Below are 27,065 nucleotides of genomic sequence, written 5' to 3'. Positions count from 1 at the left end.
CTGCAGCTTGGTCAATTAGCAAGGATTTCTGGCACCAACAAGCAAAAAAACAGATCCAGGATTCTACCTGTCGCCAAGTTTCGGCAAGGGATACTTTTTTAAGTAAGCCATTTTAAACAAAATAGAAAAAGTGTTCTGTATGCAACAAAAACGTGTCAGTCAAAAGTCAAATTGTGTCAGCGTACTCTCTTACCGGTTCAATAGATAGTTTTCAAATAAATTGGATTTTTCATTTGTTGGACTATTATTTTGGAATACTACAAGAAGTAACAATTAGATTGTGAGTCACTAGTCACTCGCCACTGTCAATACGAAAAGCGATTGGAGTTTTAGGGGGCGGCTCCTAGCAGTAATGACAGAAAAAGTGCATTTATTGGGTTTATAAATGCAACTATGAGGACATTTCTTCAATGCAGATAAACTATAAGAAGCATAAATCAAGTCGTAACATGAGCAGTTGATCTAATGGCACATCAGCCATTTTGCGGCGAGGTTATGTGACAATCGAGAGGCGAGTAAGTTGGATTTGTAGAAAACACGCAGCAACCAGACACTCGCACCTTCATACTGCCCTCGTCGCCGGCAAATCTTCTGTAGAAGGCGAAGCCAAAGTCCATGCCCACTACAACACAGCATACATCTCAACTGACTAGAATAGAACAAGATAGCTGGTTTAAATACAAAAATACAAGAGGTCTGCCTACCAATGATCACTATGACGAGGATGCGAAACACTCCAAGCAGAGGGATCATCTCTCGGAAATTCTGCAGCAAGAAACAATTTTTTAAAATTACATTTATTCTTGAAGATTTACTATTTTCTTGTAATATAACGACTTTACAACTTTAATTTTTGTACAAGTATGACTTTTCACTGGTAGAATGGCCTTTTTTAATTACAACTTCATTCTCTTTTAATAATGCCCTTTTCCCAATATTTGCATAATTTCAACTTTTTTCTCGCAATTTAACTTTATTCTTGTAAATTACAATTTTTGCGTCACACGTTTCCCAGACAAAAATTTCTCTACATAAAATTTTAACTTTTTCACATAAAATTGCGACTGTTCTCATAAATTTACAACTATTTTCTATATTTATTAAATTACAATCATAAAATTACAACTTAGTTTTTATGCAATTCAAAAATGTGTGGCTTTTTTCTTGTAATATTACAACTTTATTCTCTGACAATTACCCTTTTTTTTCATTATTCTTTCCATATAATTATGACATTTTAATCGTAATTTTTTTGACTATTACATTTTTTTCTCAGAAATTAAGATTTTTTTTGTAACAGTAAATTAAACATTTCTATTATAAAATCACAACTTTTTTGTTGCAATAATGCAACTATTCTTGTAATTATATTTCTGTACAATTCCAAATGTTCTCTTGTAAAAATTATTATTATTTTTTTTTAAAAAACGTTTTCCTTGTACTATCACAACTTTCCTGTTGTAAAATTACACATTCATTTCGTAATAATACAACTATTTTTGTACAGTTACGACTTTTCACTATATTCTACTACAACAATAAGTTTTTTTTCCTGACAAAATTCCCATTGTAATCTTCTATTTATGACTTTTATTCTGCTAACCCCGTGACTTGAATACTACTGTGTACAAAAGAAGTCTCACCACCACAGCGTTCATAAAGTAGCCTCCGATGAGGGCATAGACACCCCCGGAAGCTCCCACCAGGGCACTCAGGGGATCAAAGATGGAGCTGGCCAGCGAGCCTGAAGGGAACGTGTTGGAATTGATGTTTTAATTTCTATACAAAAAAGTGTCATAAATTAATGTAACGTTTATAGCGTTCCTCACCTGCCAAGACTCCTGCCAGGTAAACCATTCCCACTTCAAAGCCTTTGTGGACCAGCTCCAAGGGGATGCCCAGCAGGAGCTGCATGAGCAAGTTGCCCACGATGTGCTCCACACTGAATGGAAGCCATTGACAGTTTGAAGTTAGTTAATACTCCCTGTCCTTTTATAATCCGAAATAACACAGGCGAAAAAGCATTGAACATACCAACTGGTATTTATTTAATACTTTGGAAAACAGCCTTTGTTTGTAATGACAGCTTCAAGACGCCTCCTGCCCGGACAAAACCCACGCAGGCACAGGGAGAACATGCAAACTCCACACAGGCGGGGCCGGGAATTGAACCCCGGTCCTCAGAACTGTGAGGCAGACGCTCTAACCAGTCGCACACCGCGCCACCAGTTTTATTTTCTTATTTTTTTTTGTTTTTTTCCCAGAGCTGTAATATTTATACAGATAAAATATTTTATCATATTATAAATTGGCCCCTCCTGGAAGCAGTCACCTCATTGTGGTGGAGGGGTTTGTGTGTCCCAATGATCCTAGGAGCTAAGTTGTCTGGGGCTTCCCGCCCCTGGTAGGGTCACCCATGGCATAGGTGAGGGACCAGACAAATAGGAACCTATGATGAAAAATATTAATGGCTTGAGGTTTCCCTTGCCTGGACCAGGCCCCCTCTCTGGAGCCAGGCCTGGAGGTGGGGCTTGAAAGTGAGCACCCAAGTGGCCGGGCCCGCACCTATGCGGCCTGGCCGGACACAGGCCAAAAGGGTAACGTTGGTCCCCCGTCCCATGGGCTCCCCACCTGTGGGAGGGGCCATAGGGTCGGGTGCAGTGTGAGCTGGGTGGTGGCCGAAGGCAGGGACCTTGACGATCCGATCCCCGGCTACAGAAGCTGGCTCTAGGGACGTGGAATCTCACCTCTCTGGCAGGGAAGGAGCCCGAGCTGGTGTGTGAGGTCGAGAAGTGCAGACGAGATATAGTCGGGGTCGCCTCCACACACGACTTGGGCTCTGGTAACAGTCCTCTTGAGAGGGTTTGGACTCGTTCCCATTCTGGAGTTGCCTACAGTGAGAGGAGCAGGTGTGGGTATACTTATTGCCCCCCGGCTCGGCGCCTATACATTGGGGTTCACCCCAGTGGACGAGAGGGTAGCCTCCCTCTGCCTTCTGGTGGGGGGGACGGGTCCTGACTGTTGTTTGTGCCTGTGCACCAAACAGCAGTTCAGCGTACCCACCCTTTTTGGAGTCCTTACAGGGGGTGCTGGAGAGCGCTCCTGCTGGGGACTGCATCGTTCTGCTGGGGGACTTCAATGCTCACGTGGGCAATGACACTGAGACCTGGAACGGTGTAATTGGGAGGAACAGTCCCCCCAGATCACAACCCGAGCGGTGTTCTCTTATTGGACTTCTGTGCTCATCACAGATTGGCCATAACGAACATGTTCAAGCATAAGGGTGTCCACACGTGCACTTGGCACCAGGACACCCTAGGTTCGATGATCGATTTTGTGGTCGTCTCATCGGACTTGCGGCCGCATGTCTTGGACACTTGGATCCACGGGGACTGGCACTGTCAACTGATCACCACCTGGTGGTGAGTTGGTTCTGATGGTGGGGGAAGATGCCGGTCTGACGTGGCAGGCCCAAACGTATTGTGAGGGTCTGCTGGCAACGTCTGGCAGAATCCTCTGTCAGAAGGAGTTTCAACTCCCACCACCGACAGAACTTTGCTCATGTTCCGGGAGAGGCCGCGAAATTGAGTCCGAGTCCATGTTCCGCTCCACCATTGCTGAGGCGGCCAACCGGCGCCTCAGCAATGGCGCCCGGACGCCTCTCTGTTGAGGTGTTCCGGGCATGTCCCACCGGGAGGAGACCCCGGGGACGACTCAGGACACGCTGGAGAGACTATGTCTCCCAGCTGGCCTCAGAGTGCCTCAGGATCTCCCAGAAGAGCTGGTTGAAGTGGCTGGGGAGAGGGAAGTATGGGCGTCCCTGCTAAAGCTACTGCCCCTGCGTCAAGACCTCGGATAAGAGGAAGATGATGGATGGATGGATATTATAAATTGGATACTTCTCTGATGTAGCCTGTACGTTCGGCTGCACTCACCCGGCATGGACAAACATGTAGGAGAGAAAGCGCCACGCCTCCTGCCTGTACTCGGGTCGGTACGTCAGGCGGCTGTTCCAGATGCCTTCCTCCAGAGTCACCCACTGCTTCTGAGGCTTCCACACAGCGTAGTAGATGAACATGGAAAGCTGGACATATAACAGCACATGCACACTTTGTTTGCGTTGAACTCATTCTGACCATTTTGTCCTCACGACGTTGAAAATGTTTTGGGGTTTTTTTCTGGGACGGGATGTCATTGAACACATCACTGCAACACTTCCTCTATGACTGGCTAACATCTGCAAAAGTCATCATGAATCCAGATTATATTCAGAGATTACAGTCTTTGGTATTAACTAAACATCTGTTAGTGGCATTGAAGTCCTTTGTTCGAGCTTGTGAGAGGTACCAAAAATAACTGATTTGTACTAGTAACACTTTTTGGTACCCTCTCATTGGGGTAACACCAAGAGAGGGTGGGAGAGACATTTCAGTGATTAATTGGTAGACATAAAATTTGTTCCTCACTATATGACGATTAATTATTTTTGTTTTTAAATAATGTTTTGTCTCGTATTACTGCTTTACTCGTTTTAAAAGATTTTTTTTCTACACAACACTTCATTCTTGAAAAATTAAACTATTTTCTCATAATATTACACATTATTATTGGAAATTACAACCTTTTCTCGCAATAACTTGACTTTCGACATTCTCAAACTTCCACTAAAATTGTGCTTTTTTTATGGTCATATCTTTATATCTCTGGATATATTTAGGAATGTGACTTTGAGGCAGAAATGAGCCAAATTCTTTTTTTTTTTTTAATTGTAAAATTTCAGCTGTTTTATCATAAAATTACAAATTTATCCTAAAAAAAGTAAAAAAAAAAATTCCTTTGAATTTACCACGTTACACCTGCGCAAATAGCTTTTTACTTGTATAGTAATTTCTTCGTTTATTGCGAGGGATAGGTTCCGGACCACCCCCGCAATCGGTGAAAGCCGCGAAGTAGTGGTCACATTTTAAAAAATTATTTATACATATTTTAAAGCTGTATGAACCACTCCAGACTCATTAATCTGAACACTCCTATTAACCTCTACCATTCTACCATACTCTTACCCACCATTGAGGACTTGCACGCTGCCAGAACTAAGACAAGGGCGTGCAAAATCCTCTCGGACCGTCTGCACCCCGGTCACCAGCTCTTCCAGCTCCTTCCCTCAGGTAGGCGCTACCGATCAACGCAAAGTAGAACTAGTAGACATTCCAACAGCTTCTTCTCTCTTGCGATCAACTTCTTAAACACCTAACCTATAATTCCATTACAACAAGCTGGCAATTTTTTGACTTGAGTTCGTTGTCACATTTCTGTGGGGCCAATTATGTATTACTCGTGCACTCACTGTAGTTGTCTCGCCATGCTGCACTATTTGCATATACTGGCCACTCATGCCAGAGTAGCATCTGCTCCATTTGTACACTGATTGAGGAGTATCTGTAACATTTGCACAACCAACATTGTCCCAGATGATCGCACTACTCGTCACTTTAAACCGCATACACTCCTTGAAGTCTCAGCGCCCTTTGCACAATGGTCATTGCACCGGACTATTGCAATATTAGTCGTTCGAACTGCTCTAAGTGCTAGAGGACTCTGCATCTTTTTGCACAATTGTTTTTTGTCAATGTCTTTATGTCCCCAAAGTGTTCTGTAAATTGACTGTCTGTTGTACTAGAGCGGCTCCAACTACTGGAGACAAATTCCTTGTGTGTTTTGGACATACTTGGCAAATAAAGATGATTCTGATTCTGATTCAGATAAACACTTTCTATACACTTAAACACCTTTAAAACTTATAAACATACAGTAATGCACAGTAGTATTGTACATGAATTACATTTCCTTGTAATGTGTGTTGTAATTATTTTTTTTTAAACAGTTTTGATGTTTTAGGCTAGGAAAGGTTGATTTTACCACAAAAAATTACAGCATACACTCAAAATCCTTCCATATGATGAATTATGTGTGATATGAATATGAAAAAACTGCAATGCATTGAATCCGCAATAGGTGAACCGCAATATAGCGAGGGAACACTATTACAAATGAATCCTTGCTTTTGTTCTCTAAAAATTACAACATTGCGACTTCATTCTCATAAATAACTCGAAATTATTATTTTTAATATTACATTTACCCTCACCCATAACATTTTTTTCATAAGGTTTTACATTTTCATATTATGCTTTTTCTTAGCAATATTACAACTTACATTGCCCATTGTTGTAAATGACAACCTTTTTCTCAAAGTTTCATATTTTCATATAATCATGCGTTTTCTTTGTAATATTACAACTTACATTGCCCATTCTTGTAAATAACCTTTTTCTCATCAAATGAATTTGCATAATTACGACTTTTCATAGTAAGTTTTTTTTAGCCGAATTCTTCTTGGACTGAATGGTCCCTTACACTGGGTGTTGCCACGCTATGATGTCACGCTATTTATGTACCCAGATCGCAATGGATTTTACCCCTTAAAACCATAATTCGACTGGACTGTTTAGAGCAAATGTGATTTTTGGAAGGCTCCTGCTCTCCTTTGAGCTCACATGATGAATCACGAGCCACAGAGGAGGAAGGAAGTGATGCTTGAGGCTCAGTTTACACAAACTCTATGCCAGTATCCAAACGGGCTCTTCATTTCATATCTCTTACCTCTACAACACTGATGACAATAATGAAAACAGGTGGCGGGCAGCAGTTGGCCCGCTGCAGGTAAGTGTTGCGGGCATCTGCCGGGAGCATCCACCTGGAGATGATCTGCTGGAACTTCTCGCAGCATCCCAGTTTCTGCCTCCCATCTGGAAGGTCTTCTCCACCCAGTTTCTCATCTTGTCGCTCCACGGGGAACGGATCCCGCTGCTCCAGGTCCACGTCGGCCATTGCCGCTGCGTACCTGTACGCCAGCAAAGCAGGCATTTTAATAGTATGTTGTTGTTGTTTTTTTTAATCATTAAAATAAAAATTAAAAAATTTAAAAAAAAAATCACAAATTTGGATAAGACAAAGGCAAAAAAGAGATTAGCTTCATTATTTCCCTGACAAATATATATACATATATATAGAAAATTTTATTTGTAATATTAAAGTGTGAGAAGTGTGTTTTCCTAGGTCTAAAAAAAACCCCAAAACAAAACAAAACTCTTTAGGGGAGAACCAAAAATTTTTTTAGAAAAAGGTAATTTAATTGCAAAAAAGAAAACAATGTATACATAAAATTTGAGATTGGTGAGGGGGTTTTCACTTGCAAAAACAACAAACTTATTTTGGCAATAAAAATTAAATTTTGGATGTGGGTGGGGAAGTTTTGATCAACAAAAACTGTGTGCATATTATCCCCCCCAAAACAATCACAGAAAAAGCACAGAGAATAAATAAGATACAATTTGAGATAAGGGTATGGTTTTTTTTTTTTTTGGGGGGGGGGGGGGGGGTTGGGGGGTGGATTATTTGTAGGATGTGCTGCTTTCGGAAAAACAAAAACCGTTTTTCAGGGAAATAGAAATTTAATTTGAGTAAAGAAAAAAAACTATAATTTGCTATTTACCTCTGGAAAAAAAACACCCAAAATATTCTGATATTTTTCAGATTAGTTAAATTGATATAAGAGTTTTCAATTCGGAGAAACACCCCTAAAATCTTTTTTTTCTTTCCTTTTTTTTTTTTTTTAAAGTAAAACATACTGATAGTGAGACATGCTTTATACTGGACAATTATTTTAATTACTAACTTGTCACGTACTAAAAAAAAAGTATTTACTTTCGAGATAGATACAGCAGAATAGATATACTGTATGAAAAACAGTGCCGTGCGAATGTCGTTGAAAACTCATTAGCCTGAGGGGAAATAAACCATACAGTAGTGTACAATACATTGTTTACTTACTGTCAAACCTTTGTGTTAAGACAACAATAAACATTCAATACAACTCTTAAAAAATTGACAAAAAGGTGTGTCATTTAAACAGGCAAACTCACCTCAAACTTCAACGGGAAGCGTGGGCATAGGAGCCGAACATAAATATCGACTCGATACTTCAATGAGTGAAACCTTCAATCGTCCTTTGATTGGTTCGTTGCGTTTCTGTTTGTTTTATCTCGGGGTTTTTTTGTTTTTTGTTTTTGTCAGTAGTGGCGCGCCTCCATGTTCCTAACCGGCGTCGTTGTCTCCCGTCTCAAATGAAAATTGAGGACGACGACGACAGGGGGGGAAATGGCTTTTGAGTATAATTATAGTCCCCAGAGTTTTTCCTCTTCCTTCTTCCCAGCGACTAAACAAGTCGCACGTAATTCGGAATATTTGGCCGTCCGACTCAAGAGTTCCGAGCTGCCCAGGAGGAGGAGAACGGCTGGCTGGCTGCTCTTTGGCGACCTACCTGACGTTACCTGTTAGCTCCTGTTAGCGACCTGTGCCACACCCGGAAGCTGTGACGCGAAGGGTGGGCTCGATTTGAATACCTTCATCAACCCGAACATGAAAACATGAAAACGTTTACTGATTAATACAAGAACTACTAGCGGATCAGCTCGTCACCGACGTTACGTGTGCTTCGCGGTTCCGTTGGGACCACAACTTCAACACGAAAATACAAAAGACAAGTGCAACAAATACGAAACTGGCTGATCTGATGAGCAAAAAATTTTGCTTAAACACAAGAGTAGCAATAGAGGATGTCCACTCCAGAGGTCGGTAGAGTAGCCAAATATTGTACTCAAGTAAGAGTACTGTTACTTGGTGATAATGTGACTCAAGTAAAAAAAAAAAAATTACTTGAGCATGAGTAAAAAGTACACAGTGAAATAATTACTCAAGTACCGAGTAACTTAATTATTATTATTAATTTTTTTTTTTAAAACTACAGCACAAACCTTAAAATATTTTTTTTACTGCAAGGTGTTTTCTTAAATTATAAGTGGGCTGAAATATACACGTTTGGGCAGATACTGCCAGACAAATATAACAATACATGATAGCTGTTGTTTTTGTTCGTCTAAATGTAAACACGAGTGTGCCGTTGCCGTCATGGTAACGACAACCTTCCCAAAATGGCCGCCACATAGCCATGACAATCAGCCGGGCTGTCTTATCAAGTGTTAATACCTATGCCCGGGAAGCCCAATAGAAGACGTTATGTGAGGTCATGTGACTTTCTTTTGTCGTTTGATTGGTGAACTAGACTTAAATGTTACTGGCGCTTCAACTGGATTGGCCCAAACAGCACCCAATGCGGAAGTCGCAGTCTCGCTCATAAAATAGTTGATTAGGCATCCATCCATACCACTTCTCCTCACTAGGGTCATGGGCTGGTGGAGCCTATCCCAGCTATTTTCGGGCGAGATGCGGGGTCCATCCTGAACTGGTCGCCAGCCAATCGCAGGGCACATAGAAACAAACAACCATTCGCACTCACATTCATACCTACGGGCAATTTAGAGTATTCAATAAACCTACCACACGGTTTTGGGATGTGGGAGGAAACCGGAGTGCCCGGAGAAAACCCACGCAGGCACGGGGAGAACATGCAAACTCCACACAGGCGGGGCCGGGATTTGAACCCCCGCCTTCAGAACTGTGAGGCAGATGTGTTAATCAGTCATCCACCGTGCCGCCGTTGATTAAGCAATAATTGATAAATAAAAGTAGCAAGCGACATTTAGATAATTGAAACTGAGTAAAAGTACCGTTACTTCTTAACAGCTGAAGCGGCGGAACTGTTTTTTCTGGTGTCGTCAACTCCTGTGACTCCAAAGCAGGTCCAGAGCGCACAGGCGGAACCCTCAGGCAGATGCGCTTTCGCATATTAGTCTGCCACGGAGTAATATTTAGAAATTACATCTGTGTGTGGATGGTGGATGTGTGGAATGGATATAGTTGCCAGTGTTCAAGGAGTATGAAACAGCCGCTGATAACGATCCCCCCCCCCCCCCCCCCCCCAAGAAAAACTCATCGGATCTGTACAATTCACGTAAATGGCCTATTTTGAATTCAAAACGGTGAATTTCGCCAAAATGTTCCTCGCTTGCAATATGTTACAACTATAGACTGTCAATCGGAACCTTCAGAAAAGTACATTAAATCCAGTCCACCAAGAGGAGCATACAATGTAGAATCTAGACAATTAGACATAAAAATCAAAATAAAACAAAATAAATCCTCCATCAGATTTAAAATCACAGGACGTTTATTTTTTTCATCAAAAGGGAGAAACAAAAAAACTAAAGAGCACATCCTCATGTTAGAGGAGTGAACGAGTGAGCAAGGAGGGGACAACATGAGGTGTTAAATACAGCTGCTCATTCCAAAGAGCTTCTATCACATGAGCCAACAAGAATAATAAGCTTTGTAGTCTACAGTGCCAGGCCAGAGATTGGACACACTGGGATCTGCTTCAGTCCACATTTTCAGAGAGAGACACAGAGCAGAGACAAGAAACCTAAGGGGGGGATAGGAGGCAGAGAGGGTAGGCGAGCGGGGGTGACATGTCAGAGGTCGTTTCAATATTTTTTAGGTTTTGGCCAGCAGCAAGAATTTTGGATTAAAAGCGGATAAACCATGGCACTGTGTCTGTGTGTCTCTCTGGGGGATAAAAATGAAAAATAAAGTGGTAGAGGGCCAAAGAAGAATGGCCATCTCATGGTGGAGAGTAAGCTGGAATCTTGCGGTCGTGCGTTCAGGAGACATCTGGAAAGACAGTAAGCAGCCATGTTAAATATGGACAAGAGGTGGGGTACATCCTGAACTGGCCGCCAGCCAATCGCAGGGCACATATAAACAAACAACCATTCGCACACACATTCACACCTATGGACAATTTAGTTTTCAATTAATCTATCACGCATGTTTTCAGATTTAGGAGGAAACCAGAGTACCTGGAGAAAACCCATACAAGCACGGAGAGAACATGCAAACTCCACACAGGTGAGGCCGGATTTAAACCCGGGTCCTCGGGGGGGAAAAAAGATGTTTAACCAAAAAAAAATACAGTTACAAAATTAAAACAAAAGTTTAAAGTATGTATAAATATTGAAAAATTACCACCCCCAAAAAACAATTGTTTTTTGGAAAGAATTTTAAAAAATAATAATAAATTATGCAGCACGGTGGACGGTTAAGAGCGTCAGCCTCACAGTTCTGAGGACCCGGGTTCAATCCCCGGCCCCGCCTGTGTGGAGTTTGCATGTTCTCCCCGTGCCTGCGTGGGTTTTCTCCGGGCACTCCGGTTTCCTCCCACATCCCAAAAACATGCATTAATTGGAGACTCTAAATTGCCCGTAGGTGTGAACGTGAATGCGAATGGTTGTTTGTTTGTGTGAGGCCTGCGATTGGCTGGCAACCAGTTCAGGGTGTACCCCGCCTCCTGCCCGATGACAGCTGGGATTGGCTCCAGCGCGCCCGCGACCCTAGTGAGGAGAAGCGGCTCAGAAAATGGATGGATGGATGGATGGATAAATTACCCCCAAAGGGCACAAACACACTTAAACTGCTTAAAACGTAAAAGTATTTAATGTAATAAAATATTAAAAAGTAGAACATAAAATGTATCTAATGTGCACCCAAAAAAGAATTTGCAAATATGAACAAGACAAATGCAGAATTATTATTATTTTTAAAACCTCTAAATATAAAATCTATAAAATAAACCAAAAAAACAAAAAAAAAGCAAAATACTATCCATAAATATAATGATAAAATGGGGGGTTGACTACTTACAACTAGCAGGCCGGGCGCCGTATCTTCGCATGATCTGATCTTGTGTGAATTTCACAAACGATTCATATTGTTCTGTGGGATGGGTGGGGAGAGAGAGAGAGAGAGAGAGAGAGAGAGAGAGAGAGAGAGAGAGAGAGAAGGGGGGGGGGACCAAGACCTAATGGTTAGTTAAACTATCGATCAATCACTGGACTTTAGGGTCTTTAGCACCACAGGGTTAGAGAGAGAGAGAGAGAGAGAGAAAAAAAAAAAAAAAAAAAAAAAAAAAAAGAAGTACACCTGATTTCCAGTGTGAAAAGTGTACCATCATAATCATCATCATTACCTGAGAGTTTTGTGTTAAGGATCTGTTCGTACTCCTCGCGGATCTTCTCCTCGTGATCTTTGAGCAAGCGCTCGCACAGGTAGCTCACCTGCTTGAGCGTGAACGAGGGCTGGTCTCGTCTCGAGGCGCCTGACAAAACAAAATCGTTTGAAAATTCAAAATTTCTGTAATATGACTCAGTCCATCCACCCATGTGCATTACAATATGCCAACAAATTAAATTCAAACTTCTACATAACTAATGGCACCCGGGTACCAGTAGATGGGGATGTTGCATTGCTTTAAATTTGTGCAGCTTTTAAACGGAAAAATATTAGGCGGTCGCGTAAATTATGAGGGCGCAAAACATGCATCTCACAGTCCAAGAGTATATACAGGTATATATATATGTATGATATAAAGTGTTTCATTTGAGACAAAAGTTAAAACCATCAATGACCTCTAGGGGCATTCAAGGATTGGCCACTGACATAACGACAGAAATAATGGGTGCTAACTTACTCTCCCCCCCCCCCCCCCCCCCCACCCCCCCCTTTCTTTTAACAACATTCAATAAACGTTTGGGAACTGAGGACATTAATTGTTGAAGCTTTGTATGTGGAATTCTTCCCCATTCTTGCTTGATGTACAGCTTCAGCTGTTCAAAAGTCCGGGGTCTCAGTTGTCGTATTTTACACTAATTTTCCACTTGCATCAGTCCATATTAGATGAGGTCGACCCAGAGAAGCCGGCGGAGTTTCTGGGACTTGTTGATACATGGCTTTTGCTTTGCATAGTAGAGATTTAAGTTGCACTTACGGATGTAGCGCCGAACTGTATTTACTGACATTAGCTTTCTGAAGTGTTCCTGAGCCCATGTGGTGATATCCTTTACACATTGATGTCGGTTTTTGATGCAGTGCCGCCTGAGGGATCGAAGGTCACGGGCATTCAATGTTGGTTTTCGGCCTTGCCGCTTTCATGCAGTAATATCTCCAGATTCTCTGAACCTTTTGATGATATTATGGACCGTAGATGATGAAATCCCAAAATTCCTTGCAATTGTACATTGAGGAACATTGTCCTTAAACTGTTCGACTATTTTCTTACGCACTTGTTCACAAAGAGATGAACCTCGCCCCATCTTTGCTTGTGAATGACTGAGCAATTCAGGGAAGCTCCTTTTATACCCAGTTATGGCACCCACTCGTTCCCAATTAACCTGTTCACCTGTGGGATGTTCCAAACATGAGCATGATGAGCATTCCCCAACTTTCTCAGTCTTTTTTGCCACGTGTCCCAGCTTTTTTGGAACGTGTTGCAGCCATAAAATTCTAAGTTAACGATTTGCTAAAAACAAAGTTTATCAGTTCGAACATTAAATATCTTGTCTTTGTAGTGTATTCAATTAAATATAGGTTAAACACGATTTGCAAATCTTTGCATTCTGTTTTTATTTAACACAACGTCCCAACTTCATTGGAATTTTTTTCAATCAAATTTGTGTTTAAGCATTTAGATGAGGTTCCCCACAACGTATTTCAGTTGTGCACAGACTGCAAATAACTGTTGTTTGTCTGCGACAGCGCAAAATAGTCCCACACCGATGACGTGTTTTTTAACCGACAAGATTGAAGAAAAACTTTATTGGCAGTCAGATAGTTACAGTCCTGTGCCACAAGACAAGTGAGAAGGCTAAAAATAAATTATCTTTTGGATTCATACGCAACGGCAACGTTAAATGTCATGTGCGGAGCCAATCAATGACGTCGTTGATCGGATCAGCGAATGACGACATGAAAGCCGATCACCATAAAATGCTAATTATTGGCCGATACCAATCACACAGGCGTAAAGTCAACTGCTGATTACTAAATAGAAACCAGTAGAAACATTTTCTGGTGAAATAAGAGTATACTTTCTTTTGGTAGGTTTGGTGCTTGTATGATGACAGATCAATATTCTGTGGGTATTGAAACATCAGTCAAAATGTTCTAAAACAGGGTGTCAAACTCAAATTCACGGTGGGCCAAAATAAAAAAATTGGGACAACGTCACAGGCCAAACTCAATATTTAATGAAAAATCACTGTGATGTGCATGTTTCCCTTCTCTGCAGAAATGTAGCGTTAAAGTTTATCATATGACAAAGAAGTTACATCTTGCTTAAACACTGAACCTGAAATAAACGAATATATACACAAGAAAACAAATTTGCATTAAAAGGACGTCAGTGGTATTTGTTGTTTGTTTTATATTTAAAAAGATAACATTAATTCTTCTGTCTCTCCATCTTCTATTTTTCCATCTCCAACTACATTTATTTTTGATGTAAATCTTTTTTCAAAGGCCAACAACAAAACAACCCAAAAAAATAAGAATGTCCTTCAATAAAAATCCAAACTTCAAACAATTAACAGTCCCTGCCTAGGAGTTGATAAAGGGCATTAAAAAATTATTATTCAATTGTGTTATATTCTTTGTTACAGCCACGTTGCTCCACACACAACAAACAGGTCTGTCTTTTACTTTAGTGAACAGACAATCTGCCTCCCACCTGTCTTGGAATTTAACAGTTTTCCATCTTTTGTTTAGCCATTTTTGGGGAGGGGAAGTATAAATTTTGTTCGAGGCGACAGGTAGCATAATTGCCAAAGACCGCAACAGAAAGGGAAGGGGTGTTCGCCGGTCAAGACTGATGGGCCAACACACTAGCAAAGCATTCTGGGATTTGTAATATTAGTGCCGCATGTGCTAAATACTGGAGGGCCAGCTCTAATACACATTTGATATCGTCTTGCGGGCCAAATATAATTGCATCATGGGCCAAATTTGACCCCCAGGCCTGAGTTTGACATATGTTCTAAAACATCTGGCATTGAATGAGTTAGAAGAAAAAAGAAAATAAATTGCAACATCTGTCCCAATTTTTATAAAATGCTGCAGTGAAATCAGGCATTCAAACCACAAAATAAAAAAATAATAATAAATTTAAAAAATTAAAAAAAACATTCCTGAAGGGGCAGATATAGACTGTATATACACTGGGACGGGTGTCTTCTGCTACCTGGTGGGGAGCTGGGGGCGTGCAGGGATGAAGAGGGGCTGGCGGCGTAGGAGGGTCCGCAGGCCTCCGTCTGGTTGAAGGCCCCCTCCAGCTGCCGCCTCCTCTGGATCCTGCTGTACTCCTGGCGCAGGTTTTGGAAGATCTGCTCTGTAGCAACAAACAACAAAACAAAACGTCAATTCTCTGACAGACTACATCTTTTCTCATTGTTGTCTTTTGAACAAAGCACCTGAGGACTGAGTCACTGATGAAATTACAAGCAGATGTGTTCTCACTGTAAAATATTTCTACAAGAGTAATAAGAGATAGATCAGATCAACAATGGTCACACATTTTGTTCACAGTGTAATGTTGAGACAAAACTGCAGATTTACATATCAGTAATATTGTGTTGTCTTCAAAAGGTTCAAAGTTCAGGGAAAGCTCCTGGAAAAACAAACTAGCTGATAAGCAAACAGGAAAGCACCTCATCGATAGCCCCCTTCACACTGTCTAGAAAAGCAGCTATTTACAATTTTTCCAGCTCTCTGTGTAGTAAAAAAACAAAAACAAATGCAGGCTCAATTTGTTTTAATTTAAGGAAACGGTTAAATGTTATTGAATTTGGAGGATCTGTGTCAAGGTGCAACAATTAAACAAAATGATTAACAAATTCAACAACTATTTTGATAATTGTTTAATTGTTTAGACCTTGTGTAACTTAAAATTGTCCAAATTCTCAGAATTTCAGCCTCATCAGTAAACATTTGATTTCTTTAGTCCTCCATGAAAGCAGACAGCGCCTTTTCTGCCTAGTCAATTTAAAACGAGGTCCCATTTTTTAATAAAGCGATGGAAAATGTTTATCAGATTCAGTCAATCGAAAAAAAAAAAATCAATTAAAATCGATTAGTAAAATAATCGGTAGTTGCAGCCCTAGATCTCTCAAAAATATTTTGCAGGATCCAAGTTTAAATATGTTTCCCAACCTTCCATGATCGATGAATTTTTTTATTTTTTTAAAGAACAGGCTCTCTAAAAATATTTCTCAATTGTGTGGGATCGTGTGAATTTCTTTCCCGATTTTCCACAATTTCTATATGTATTTAAGGTACGTTTTGCAGGATCTTTGTGTAAAACTTTTTTCCCAATTTTGTAAGATCCCTAGTAATTCTTTTACCTGTACTTTGTGGGATCTCCATTTTCATTTCAGTCTTCAACTTCAACTGGAGCTCCATGTAAAACCGTTATCAATTTTGCAGGAGCCGTTGAAAACCTTTTCATAGAATGTCTGTAAAACTTATATTTGCAACGTCTGTTTCAAACTTTCCATTTTATGAATCAGTGTAAATGTATACACACACACACACACACACACACAGCGGCTGAAATAAGTATTTAACATGGCTTCCTTTTTCTAACTAAATATACCTCCAAAGGTGCTATTGACCTGAAGATTTCAGCATAAGTTGGGAACCCAAGTAATCCATACATACAAAGAAAGTACAACAAATAAGATCAGAAATTAAGTTGTGTGTAAAAATGTGAAATGACACACGGACAAAGTATTGAACATGAAGAAAGGGAAGTACAAAAAGGCATGGAAAGCCAAGACAACACTTAAAATCTATCAATAATCAAACAGCAATCCAGCCCCTTGTCAGTGCAAATGAATATCATCTGGTTCAGTCCTAATTGATGGCCTACAAAAAAGGTCTCATTGCCACGGTGTGAGTCAAGACATCCCATGATGGGTAAGAGCAGAGAGCTGTATCAAGACCATCGCAAAGTAATTGTTGCAAAACATAACGATGGCATTCGTTACAGGCGCATATTGAAGCTTCTGAAGGTTCCAGTGAGCACGGTTGCAGCCATAAAACATAAGTTGAAAGCAGACTTTACACCATTCTGATCAGCCTGATCGCTATCGGCCGATCTTCAGTATTTTATGCTCATCGGCTTTAATGTCACAATTTGCCGATCCGATCAATGACTCCACAAAAGATATTTACTCCGGGTCGCCGTTGTGTAAAGTATATATGAATCCAAAAGCTAGTTTATTTTTAGCCTTGTCGGCGGTGTGGGACAGACAACACGTCTAAAACAGACAACACGTAATGCGTGGATCAGACTACAAGGCAAATTTGGTCTTTCAGGATTGCACTGTCGGACTACTGCAATAAAATCTTTTATTCCGATACCACTGCATCCAGTTTTTTACAATCATTGGGCTTTATCATGTCAACTCAAACGTAACCGGATACACGTTACCATGGCGACGACAACAAGAGTGGATCGCGCCGACTGTATTATAAGAACAAAATTGGGGGGGAAATATGTGGTGGTCACCGGTGCTCAGGAGAGGATGTGTGTTTAAGGAGAGGATGTGCGTTTAAGGTTTGCTTGAGGTATGCTCACTTACTTTTAATACGATACGGCCCGGAAGCAGACAACAAAACGTTATGTAGCCTAGCAAGCTACTGCTAGCACTAACTGTTGTACCGGAGTTCTGTCGAATCATGCTCTAATGTATTGTTGTGGGTGAAGTAATTTAATTACAGTTAGTTAGCACCCATTATTTCTGTCATGTTGGTTTGACCTGACTGATTAGAATATATGACCTGACTAGAGCAGTAATTTCCAACCTTTATGGAGCCAAGGTACAGTTTACAATTGAAAAATCTCACACAACAAACAAAAATGTCAAAAGTGGAGACAATTACTGCATGTACTTCCTGCCATCTAATACAAGACCCATCCATCCATCCATCCATCCATCCATCCATTTTCTTTACCGGTTATCCTCACTAGGGTCGCGGGCTGCTGGAGCACATGGAAACAAACAACAATTCGCACTCACATTCATACCTATGGGCAATTTAGAGTCTTCAATCAACCTAGCACGCATATTTTTGGGATGTGGGAGGAAACCAGAGTGCCCGGAGAAAACCCGCCCAGGCACGGGGAGAACATGCAAACTGAACCCCGGTCCCCAGAACAGTGAGGCAGATGTGCTAACCAGTTGGTCACCGTGCCGGCTAATAGAAGACCATTCAATTGTTTTGTCTGTCACTATGCCTCACTGGCATAAATAGATGATGAATTTATTGTAAATATAATTTTTTGAGAAATTAAGTACACAAGTATATACTGTAAATGAACAGGTCATTTAAATAGACATCTTGTGATCGGAGATCAGTTTTTTAAACTCACTCATCGGTGATCGGCCACAAAAATCCTGATCGTGTAAGTTAGTTGAACACCAAACATACTACCATAGATTTGCCTCCATCAGGTGCCCCTCGGAAGATTTCTGACAGAAGAGTGCAAAGAATAATCAGAAGATTTGTCCAAGAGCCAAGGACAAGAGAGCTTCAAAAAGAGCTGGAATTAGCAGGTACTGGTGTCACAAGGAAAACTGAGTAATGCACTCCGCTGCCATGACCTCAATGCACACTCACCACGCAAGACCCCATTGCTGAGAGGGGGGAGAGAAAAAAAATATATAAGCATGTCAAAGCTTGTTTAAAGTTTGCTGAACAACATTTTAACAACCCAGTTAAATACTGGGATAATATAGTCTGGTCGGAGGAGAGCAAAATTTAACTGTTTGGATATTATAATGCACACCACGTTTGGAGGAGGAATGGCACTGCACATCACCTCTGAACAGTAAAGTTCAGAGGTGGGAATATGATGGTGTGGGGCTGCTTTTCAGCAATTAGTAATGGTAAACTTCACATTATTGAAGGAAGGATGAATGGAGAAATGTACCGAGACATTCTTGGCAATAATCTGCTGCCATCTACGAGGATGATAACAATGAAACGAGAGTGGACATTTAATCAGGATAATGATACAAAACATACCGCCAAGGTAACTCAATTGGTTTCAGAGGAAAAAAACAAAGCTGTCACCTGACTTGAATTCAATCGAAAATCTATGGAAAGAACTGAAACTCAAGGTCCATAAAAGAAGCCCACGGAACCTTCAAAATTTGAAGACTGCGTGTGTGGAGGAATTGGTCAAAATCCCACCAGAGCAATGCGTGAGACTAGTTTCTCCTTACAGGAGTCTTGAAGCAGTCATTGCAAACAAAGGCTTTTTTTACAAAGTATTAAATAAATACCAGTTAGTGTGTTCAATACTTCCCCCCATGTCATTTCACATTTTTACACACAACTTGACTTCTAAGTTTATTTCCTCTACTTTCTTTGTATGCATGGATTACGTGGGTTGTTCCAACATCTTGTGTAATTTTCATGTCAATAGCACCTTTGGAAATATATTTGAGAAAAACGGTGACAAATACTTATTTCAGCCGCTGTGTGTGTGTGTATAATATATATATATATATATATATATATATATATATATACACACACACACACACACACATATATAATATAGCTAGGTTTGTGTAAAACTTTCAATTATGGCTCAATCTCTGTGTAGAGCCTTTATATTTTGCAGGCTGTGTGTGAGAAATGGGTTCAAACGACTGGATCTCAACAAAAACAGCAACCCCTCATTTATCTTGGGCGGAGGTCTCCAAGCTAGGCAACAGCTGCTGACAGGCAAAGGAAGCACTTGTGGGAGAAACATGTACTACAACAAGTTGCATGACTAGTTACTATTGTAACATACAAGAAGATTTAAAAATACATATGTAAATTTTTTTTTAAAGTTAAGATGTGTCCGCACATGTTTCACTGCACCCTCATTAGTAGTAGCAAGTGAACTTCAGGGTGTTGCTTGGTAACAACGGCCAGGCTGAGCAATCAATCACAGACACTTCCTTCCGGGAGCTAGGGGGAAACATGGCAAAAAGTTAGAGAGTTTAAAGGCTCGGACGGAGGGAGGGGGGAGTGAGTGTGTGAGTGAGTGAGTGAGTGAAAGTGGGGTCCACTGAGGCATATGATGGCTCTGTTCAAATTCCAGTAAATCAACTGAAGGCCATCTTTTGCTTCGAGTGCTGCACTGTTTTTGTAGCAACGCCACATTCCAGGAAACTGATATTTGTCAGAAAAAAAGTGCAACAGAAATGGAAAAGGTAAAATTGTGGCGTTTGTTGACTAGCGTCTGGTTTATTTTATACACTACACATAGCATTCCAGAACACTGGCAAATTCTGCATCATAGAAGGTGCAAAGGAATGCTGGGTTGTTAACGTTTTAGCGGGATACAATTGTGCCGTTTTTTCCCTACCAGCTTTTCTGGTGATGTTCGTACTATTAGCTACATGTTATCATTAGCATTCCAAGACACTAAGACATTTCTGCCTCAGAAAGAGTGCAATCGAACAGGTTTTTTTCATTTTAGAGGGGTAAATTTTTTCCATATGCTCTGGGCTACATATCATTCCAGAAAAAAAGGGAAATTTGCATCAGAAAGTGTGATAGAAACATTTTATAGAAGGGTGAAATTGTGCTGTTTGTCAGCTAGCATCACCTGTCATTTACACATTAGTAATTGACAACATGTCACCTACTACATGCTATGGTTAACATTGTAGAAAACAGAAAATTCTGTTTTAGAAAAGCTGTAACAGAACATTGTTGTTTTTAACTTTTTAGCTAGCGTCTCTGGTCATTTTCAGACTATACACGAGCAATATGACAGTGGCTACATGCAACTGTTAACATTCCAAGAAAGACATTTCTCGTTCAAAAAAAGGGCAATGGAACACTTTTTTATTTTTCCCTGCATGGTATTATTGTGAAGTTTGTTGGCTACCGCCTCCTGGGATTTTCACGCTAGTTATTAGTATTATGCTATCAGTTACATGCTTTTAACGTTACCATTGGATTGGTAAGATTAGTGTACAGTAGGTCACAATTTGTTTTGTTGCTCATATTGTACTGTACAGCCAGATTCTTTCCTATGTCAAAATATTTCATTTGCTGTTTTATGGTTTGGAGTTCGACTTGAGATGTTCCACTTTGTATGAAGTATTACTCTACAAAATATTAGGGCTGCAACTAAATATTTTGATAATCGATTCATGTACCAATTATTCAATTAATTGATGAATCAGGGTTTAAAAAACAAACTTACATTTCCATCCCTTTATTCAAAAACAGGACATACCAAATTTAATTGACAGAGAAAATGCACAAACAAACTGATGATTTAGTTACTGGTTTGGTCCGTAAAATCCGTCGGGGTGGGGGGGCAAACAAAACAAAACAAAACCGCATAAATGTTGACCATTGTTTTCCGTACAAAAAGGGTGTTTGCAAATGTCTTATTTTGATGAAACAAATGAAAGTCTTCTTTATAATTATCAATAGTTACTGCTTTATTGTTATTATAAATATAATTAATGCTAAGTGTTGAGAGGCTGAAATTCCTAGGAATGGGACAATTTTAAGTCAAGGTCTCAAAATGATTAATTCATTATCAAAAAGGTTATCGATTAATCTGATAATAGATTAGTCTTTTTTTAAATAAATTTTAAAAAAAGACTACCAAAGTATTGGAATGGCAAGGTCAATTCCTTTGGGTTTCCGATCAAAAGATCAATATGAGACAAAAGTTCAGAATTCCAGCTTTTGTTTCATGGTATTTACAACTCAGGACAGAGCACCTTTTGTTTGAACCCACCCACTTTTCAAGTGAGCAAAGGTATTTTAACATGTAACTGATGGGTGTTTCTAGTTGCTCAGGTGTTGCCTTTTAGATTGATTGTTTAAACATTAGATAGTGGTTGTTTTCGGCTTTGGGTTTCACCTGTGAAAAGGTCTTAGACTGGCCAAGTCAATCAATGGACCTTAACCCAATGGAGCATTAATTTTACTTCCTGAAGAGGAGACTGAAGGGAGAAACCAACAAGAAATGAAATAGGCTGCAGAAAAGCATTTCAAATGAAGAATGCAACAGTCTGGTGAAGTCAATGGGTTGACCTGGCTGAGGGTGTACTGTTCCACAGCCAGGACGAAAACCACACTGCTCCTCCAGAACCCCTGAATAGACCTTGCCAGCGAGGCTGAGGAGTGTGATCCCCTGATAGTTGGAACACACCCTCCGGTCCGCCTTCTTAAAAAGGGGGACCACCACCCCGGTCTGCCAATCGAGAGGCACTTTCCCCAATGTCAATGCCATGTTGCAGAGGCGTGTCAACCAGGACAGCCCTACAACATCCAGAGCCTTAAGGAACTGCAGGTGGATCTCACCCACCCACGGGGCCCTGCCACCAAAGAGCTTTTTAAACCACCTTGGTGACCTCAACCCCAGTGATCCGAGAGGCCACCTCAAGAGTCCCTAGACTGCTTCCTCATGGAAGACGTGTCGGTGGAATTCAGGAGGTCTTAAAAGTAGTCGTGTTTTAGGAATGCACGAGGTTGCAGGAGTACTGGCAGCAAACCCCCACAGGCACAGGGAGAATATGGAAACTACACAGGAAGGACAGAGCCCGGATTCAAACCCCAAACTTCAGAACTGTGCGGAAGATGTTCTAATCACCCACAGTGACGTCTAAAACCTAAACGTATACAATGTAAAAAATTGTTTTAGCTATATCAAGGGAAAACTGCAAGAAGAACACTGAACATACTTTGTCTTCCTGGTATATCTTACTGGCTCAAAGTAAGTATATTATCAAACAATGTCCACCATTTTGTAGGTACAAAAATCTAATCCGTGGAGATTTGCATGAAACTCAAGAAACTCTTCCAGGGAAAGATAAATGTCTAACTCGAATGACACTTCTCCCTGAGTGGAAATACATGATGTATTTGTCAGAAAACAGCTGTGTCTGTGTGTGTGTGTGTGTGTGTGTGTACGCGCTCAACTAGCGTGCCGTGCAATAGATAAGCACCACTCCCTGTGTCGGCCTACAAGCATGTGCTCAGCCAGGTCCCACTTCGGCATTTTGAAACCATATGGCTTTCTGTCATTAGTAAGAGAACTAGAGAAGGGGGTTAACTGCTGAAAAGGAACTTTACATTGACGCATCCCTTTCCTGATTATGCAAACTAGTAGATGCAATGATAATCCAACAAAGGGCAGGCGTTAAGTCACATTGTGAAGCGGGTCGCATCCCACGACAGACGATAATTTCACATCGTTGGGAATCGTTTGAATTTGAGCGATTCCGGTCCAGATTCCGGTTCCTTATTTCGATTATTTTAAGGGGCTGGGTCAAAAAGTTTAAATAGTGTGTCCAAATTATGAACATCCATTTTCTTAGCAGCCCGCAGCATAGACTAAAATGAACATTTGACTCACGGTTCTTTATAACCAGTATACCCATCTAACCTATGAACTAAAAGGCAATGTGTGTGGAACTAACCCAACGGACTTAATATTTATGTTTCAGCTAAAATTTAAATATAGCATTGTTAAAATCGTTATTTGGGACTGTTTTATCACGTCAAATGGTTTATATGTGCAAGTTTTAACTTGACTTCCTGTTTTAAAGCTTCTATAGCCTTTTATTTTGAAGGGTACGCACTGCAACTCAGCATTTTGACAAAAGTAGCTTCATATTTTTTTTTTTTTAATGGATTACCCAAATGCTATAAAACGATTCCTTTCCTTACCCACCGATGAGACAAGGTTAGTGTTTATGATACTGTGAGACAATGTTTATGTGAATTCTGTCCCAATTTATTGTGATGTAATGTTGCTACAGTGAAATTTTAGCTAAATGTTAAGCTTTTTTTTCCCGTTATCTGCGCTTACGTTGGTTTGAAGACGAAAGTAAACCCTAAAAACCATCAGTGCAAAAGTGCAACCAACAGTTTACCTTATTAGCCATCTCAATGTTGGCATAGCCGTATTTTATTGTTTCACTCACCCAATTGACAGAGTTGACTTCACTGAAGCAGTGTAGGTTGTGGCTCGGAGCGCATCAGACGCTAAACATCGCGAAAGCCTCCTTTGCACAATATAATCTTAATCCAAGTGTTGCACTGAGGCAACTGGTCATTAATTTTAAAGTCAAGATACACTTTTGTTCTCCGCCGCCGTTGGGCAGAAGCTCGTCTGTGTGCACTGTTTGTAGATTTTTGTCGCTTCTTCGTTGGTTTTCCCACACTCTATTCGGGGTCGGCGGACTAGGCATCGAAACTGGGAACCGAAATATTTAAATTTGAACGACTCTGGGCGAACCTGAACATAAGATCCGGTTCCAATCGGTTCCCGATGCCCAACCCTACTCACGCCACACATTGTTGACTTGGAAGAATATTCAAATATTTGAATGTGTGGTTTATAAAGAATTTATAGTGACAACAGTTTAAACTTTGTTCTTGAGATTTCACCTTATTACAGTGGTCAGTTGACATGCACTTTTCCTTTTCCATTTCAAGGTGGCTTTCATTTATGTGCAGTTCCCTTTCTTCCGATATGTTCAGACTATTTCATTAACATGTTCGAAAACGTAAAAAATTTTTCAACTGTGCTGAGAATTTATAAATTTTAGGGTTCTTTAGGGGTCCTGAACACAATTCCCCAAAAGTCAAACCAATAGTGCCCCCTTGAAAGTAAAAAAATATATATTACCCCAACACGAGTTTCACCGAACAACACAAAATTAGCTGGATATTCCCTGACATTAAAAAAAAAAAAAAAAAAAAAAAAAAAAGGTAATTTTGGTTTGAAGCAGCCATTATGAGCAAATTCCAGGGCTGGTATTTTGACTAACTTCTACAAGAGAAATTGCTGAAATGTGGCCCAATCAGAATCAAGCATCCTTAACAGGTGGGTGAGAGGGTCCCCTCCACGCCATCCTAAAAAGGGTAGTGGAGCATAGTGTCAAAACGATGACTGCTTCGAGGATTGGCAATGAAAAGGTGATGAGAGGGCCCGTTAAAGAAAAAGTTTCACTGAGCAACATGAAATCCGGTGGAAATGTTCATAACAGGACGCATGATGAAGTCTCAAGAACTCATGCCCGAAATTGAACAGGAAGTTGTTAGCCAGTTTGGTTTGAGGCAGTCGTTTTGTGCAAATTCCAGGCCTCATATTACCCCAACCAGGGAATTCACCCAGACTGATGGTACATTGAATGACAGTATTTTATGTCAACGGCATCTGTTGTTGGTAGGGCATAGCATCAAAGTTTGATGGCAATGACGGGGAGTCGCCATGAACGGGTGATGCAAGTGCCCATCAAAACAAGATCAGGTGGACATATACCAATATAACAGGATGCATGAAAGTCTCTAGGAACCATGTACGGAACTTTTTGGTTTGAAGCAAATCAGATACGATTGATAATTTGAATTCTAGGGCTCGTACTTTGGCAAACCCTTACTAAGGAATTAGCTCAGATGAGCACCAATCAGAACCACATATCCTAGACAAATGGTTAATGCTCAAGTGTGAAGGTTTTTTTTTTTTTTTTTTTTTTTTTTTTTAATGTGGGCGGAGCATGTCGTTACAGTTTGATGATCATTTTGAGGCTAGTTGGAAAGTTAGAAATAATTAGCCCCTGACATCAGTTTTGCCGATTGATTGTCTATCATAACGAGGCGCACGACAAAGTCCCAATGCCAGAAGCTAACGCTTACAAGGGAATTCGCCCAAATGCACCCCAATTGGATGCAGGTATCCTGGAGAGATGGGCAAAGCTTTTTTTTGCGTTTACCATATAACATGGGCGGAGTATGGAATCAACGTTGGACGACCATTTCGAGGATTCGCCATGGTGATGCGAGGGCCCGTCCGTTGCTGCTCGTGGCTTTAATTCTCATTTCTGCAGCTCAGTTTGTCAAAGAGGAGGGCGATAGTGTACGCGAAGGCATTAAGGAAATGAACAATGCCCTCCCACAGGAATAATGGCACCCCCCACCTCAAGCCAAGACGATTGTGCCAGTTTCTAATTAGCGGCCTGCAATGATGATGAGCCTGCTACCATTTGTGCAACCTTTACCTGCCATTTTGTAACATCTTACAGGACGACACACTAGTTTAACATCACGGCTAGGGAAGAAGGACGCGATGTCCACATGAATAAGTGTATTTTTCAACTTCGAAATCAGCATTTGAAGCGAACATAACAAATTTGCTTTCATAGTGACGCATTTTACAGTTTAGGCCACTAGTGATATATTTAAATGAACATATGAGGATATATAGGGCATAAATCAACAATAACTTAGCGACGACATTCCCCTTCGCGGATGTTAGCCAAGCGAAGCGTTAGCCTTCAACCCCCATTCAAGCTAACCACTCCACCCAAACCCCCCTTCCCTCCCATGAAACCCACCCCAGAAAAGGCAACAAAAAAGATAATCAATTCGGATTAAACCGTACCTGGCGTCAGTCTGTTCTCGCCCGCCACGCTCTGCGACGACACGGAGTGCGTCGGGCCGTCCACGGCGGCGCGGAGGTTGTTGCATCTTTGCGGGGACGGAGTGCCGGGAGTCCCCGGTAGGGGGTTGCACCGTCTCCGCTTGGGAGACTGGGGACTGAGGAGGGCCTCGAACTCCATCGAGCGCTTTAGCGTCGCCCCGCAAGCCATCTTCGGCGGAAGAAATTGGACGTAAAACCAACAGAAACGAGACGTAGTGTTTATGCCGGTGGCGGGCGTCCTTTTCCGGGCTTCGAGGTGGCTTTCTTCTTTTCCTCGGAGAACCAGAAGCGAAGTGATCTTACTGAATTTTTAAAACGTCACAATGGCGGAGCGTACCAAATGGACGACAGAGGGCGGGGGGACTAGTCGTATTGTAGCAACTTCTTTCTTACTGTCCGCTCTAATTTACAGCGTATATCTGATCAATGCGTGTTGATACATGTATTATTACCATTCTGAGAAATAGAAATTTCGTTATGACCTTAGGTGCTGTTGTCATTACATTATTTAATAAACACTCCCCTGCGATTAGCGTAATGGTTGAAGTCGAACTATTTCGACGGTTTCTGGTGAAGGTGGTCAGGTAAATGGCAGCTAACATAAACTAAACGTCAAATATATGACGTCAAATGTATGGGAGCGTTCGCCGTGTCGTCACCAAATGGTCACGTGGTGTCTTGTTTGAGAGAGTAGGAG

The 27,065-nt window shown here is 40.9% G+C and overlaps 2 protein-coding genes across 2 annotated transcripts in view; both read right to left on the bottom strand.

Annotated features, from left to right (window-relative positions):
• rhbdl2 (rhomboid, veinlet-like 2 (Drosophila)) overlaps positions 1 to 8,710 on the bottom strand; it is an 11,492-nt gene extending 2,782 nt beyond the window's left edge. The window contains exons 1-7 of the mRNA XM_061674639.1: positions 7,986 to 8,710; positions 6,664 to 6,904; positions 3,936 to 4,084; positions 1,830 to 1,942; positions 1,644 to 1,744; positions 705 to 765; positions 561 to 622 (exon numbers count right to left, since the gene is read on the bottom strand). Coding sequence (XP_061530623.1) covers positions 561 to 622; positions 705 to 765; positions 1,644 to 1,744; positions 1,830 to 1,942; positions 3,936 to 4,084; positions 6,664 to 6,891 — 714 coding nt within the window. The 5' untranslated portion in view covers positions 6,892 to 6,904; positions 7,986 to 8,710. The remainder of the gene's footprint in view (positions 1 to 560; positions 623 to 704; positions 766 to 1,643; positions 1,745 to 1,829; positions 1,943 to 3,935; positions 4,085 to 6,663; positions 6,905 to 7,985) is intronic.
• A 1,456-nt stretch (positions 8,711 to 10,166) lies between these two features.
• akirin1 (akirin 1) lies at positions 10,167 to 26,687 on the bottom strand. The gene is made up of 5 exons (XM_061674638.1): positions 26,330 to 26,687; positions 15,089 to 15,235; positions 12,044 to 12,172; positions 11,719 to 11,790; positions 10,167 to 10,689 (listed from the first exon to the last, which is right to left on the bottom strand). Exons 1-5 carry the CDS (start codon positions 26,535 to 26,537, stop codon positions 10,679 to 10,681), a joined length of 567 nt encoding a protein of 188 aa, XP_061530622.1. The 5' UTR covers positions 26,538 to 26,687; the 3' UTR covers positions 10,167 to 10,678.
• Between the last annotated feature and the right edge of the window lie 378 nt (positions 26,688 to 27,065).

The sequence above is a fragment of the Phycodurus eques genome, chromosome 4 (genome assembly GCF_024500275.1).
Source record: "Phycodurus eques isolate BA_2022a chromosome 4, UOR_Pequ_1.1, whole genome shotgun sequence".
NCBI lineage: Eukaryota > Metazoa > Chordata > Actinopteri > Syngnathiformes > Syngnathidae > Phycodurus > Phycodurus eques.
Note: the sequence above shows the minus strand (reverse complement) of the source record. Positions and strands in the feature narration are given on the sequence as shown.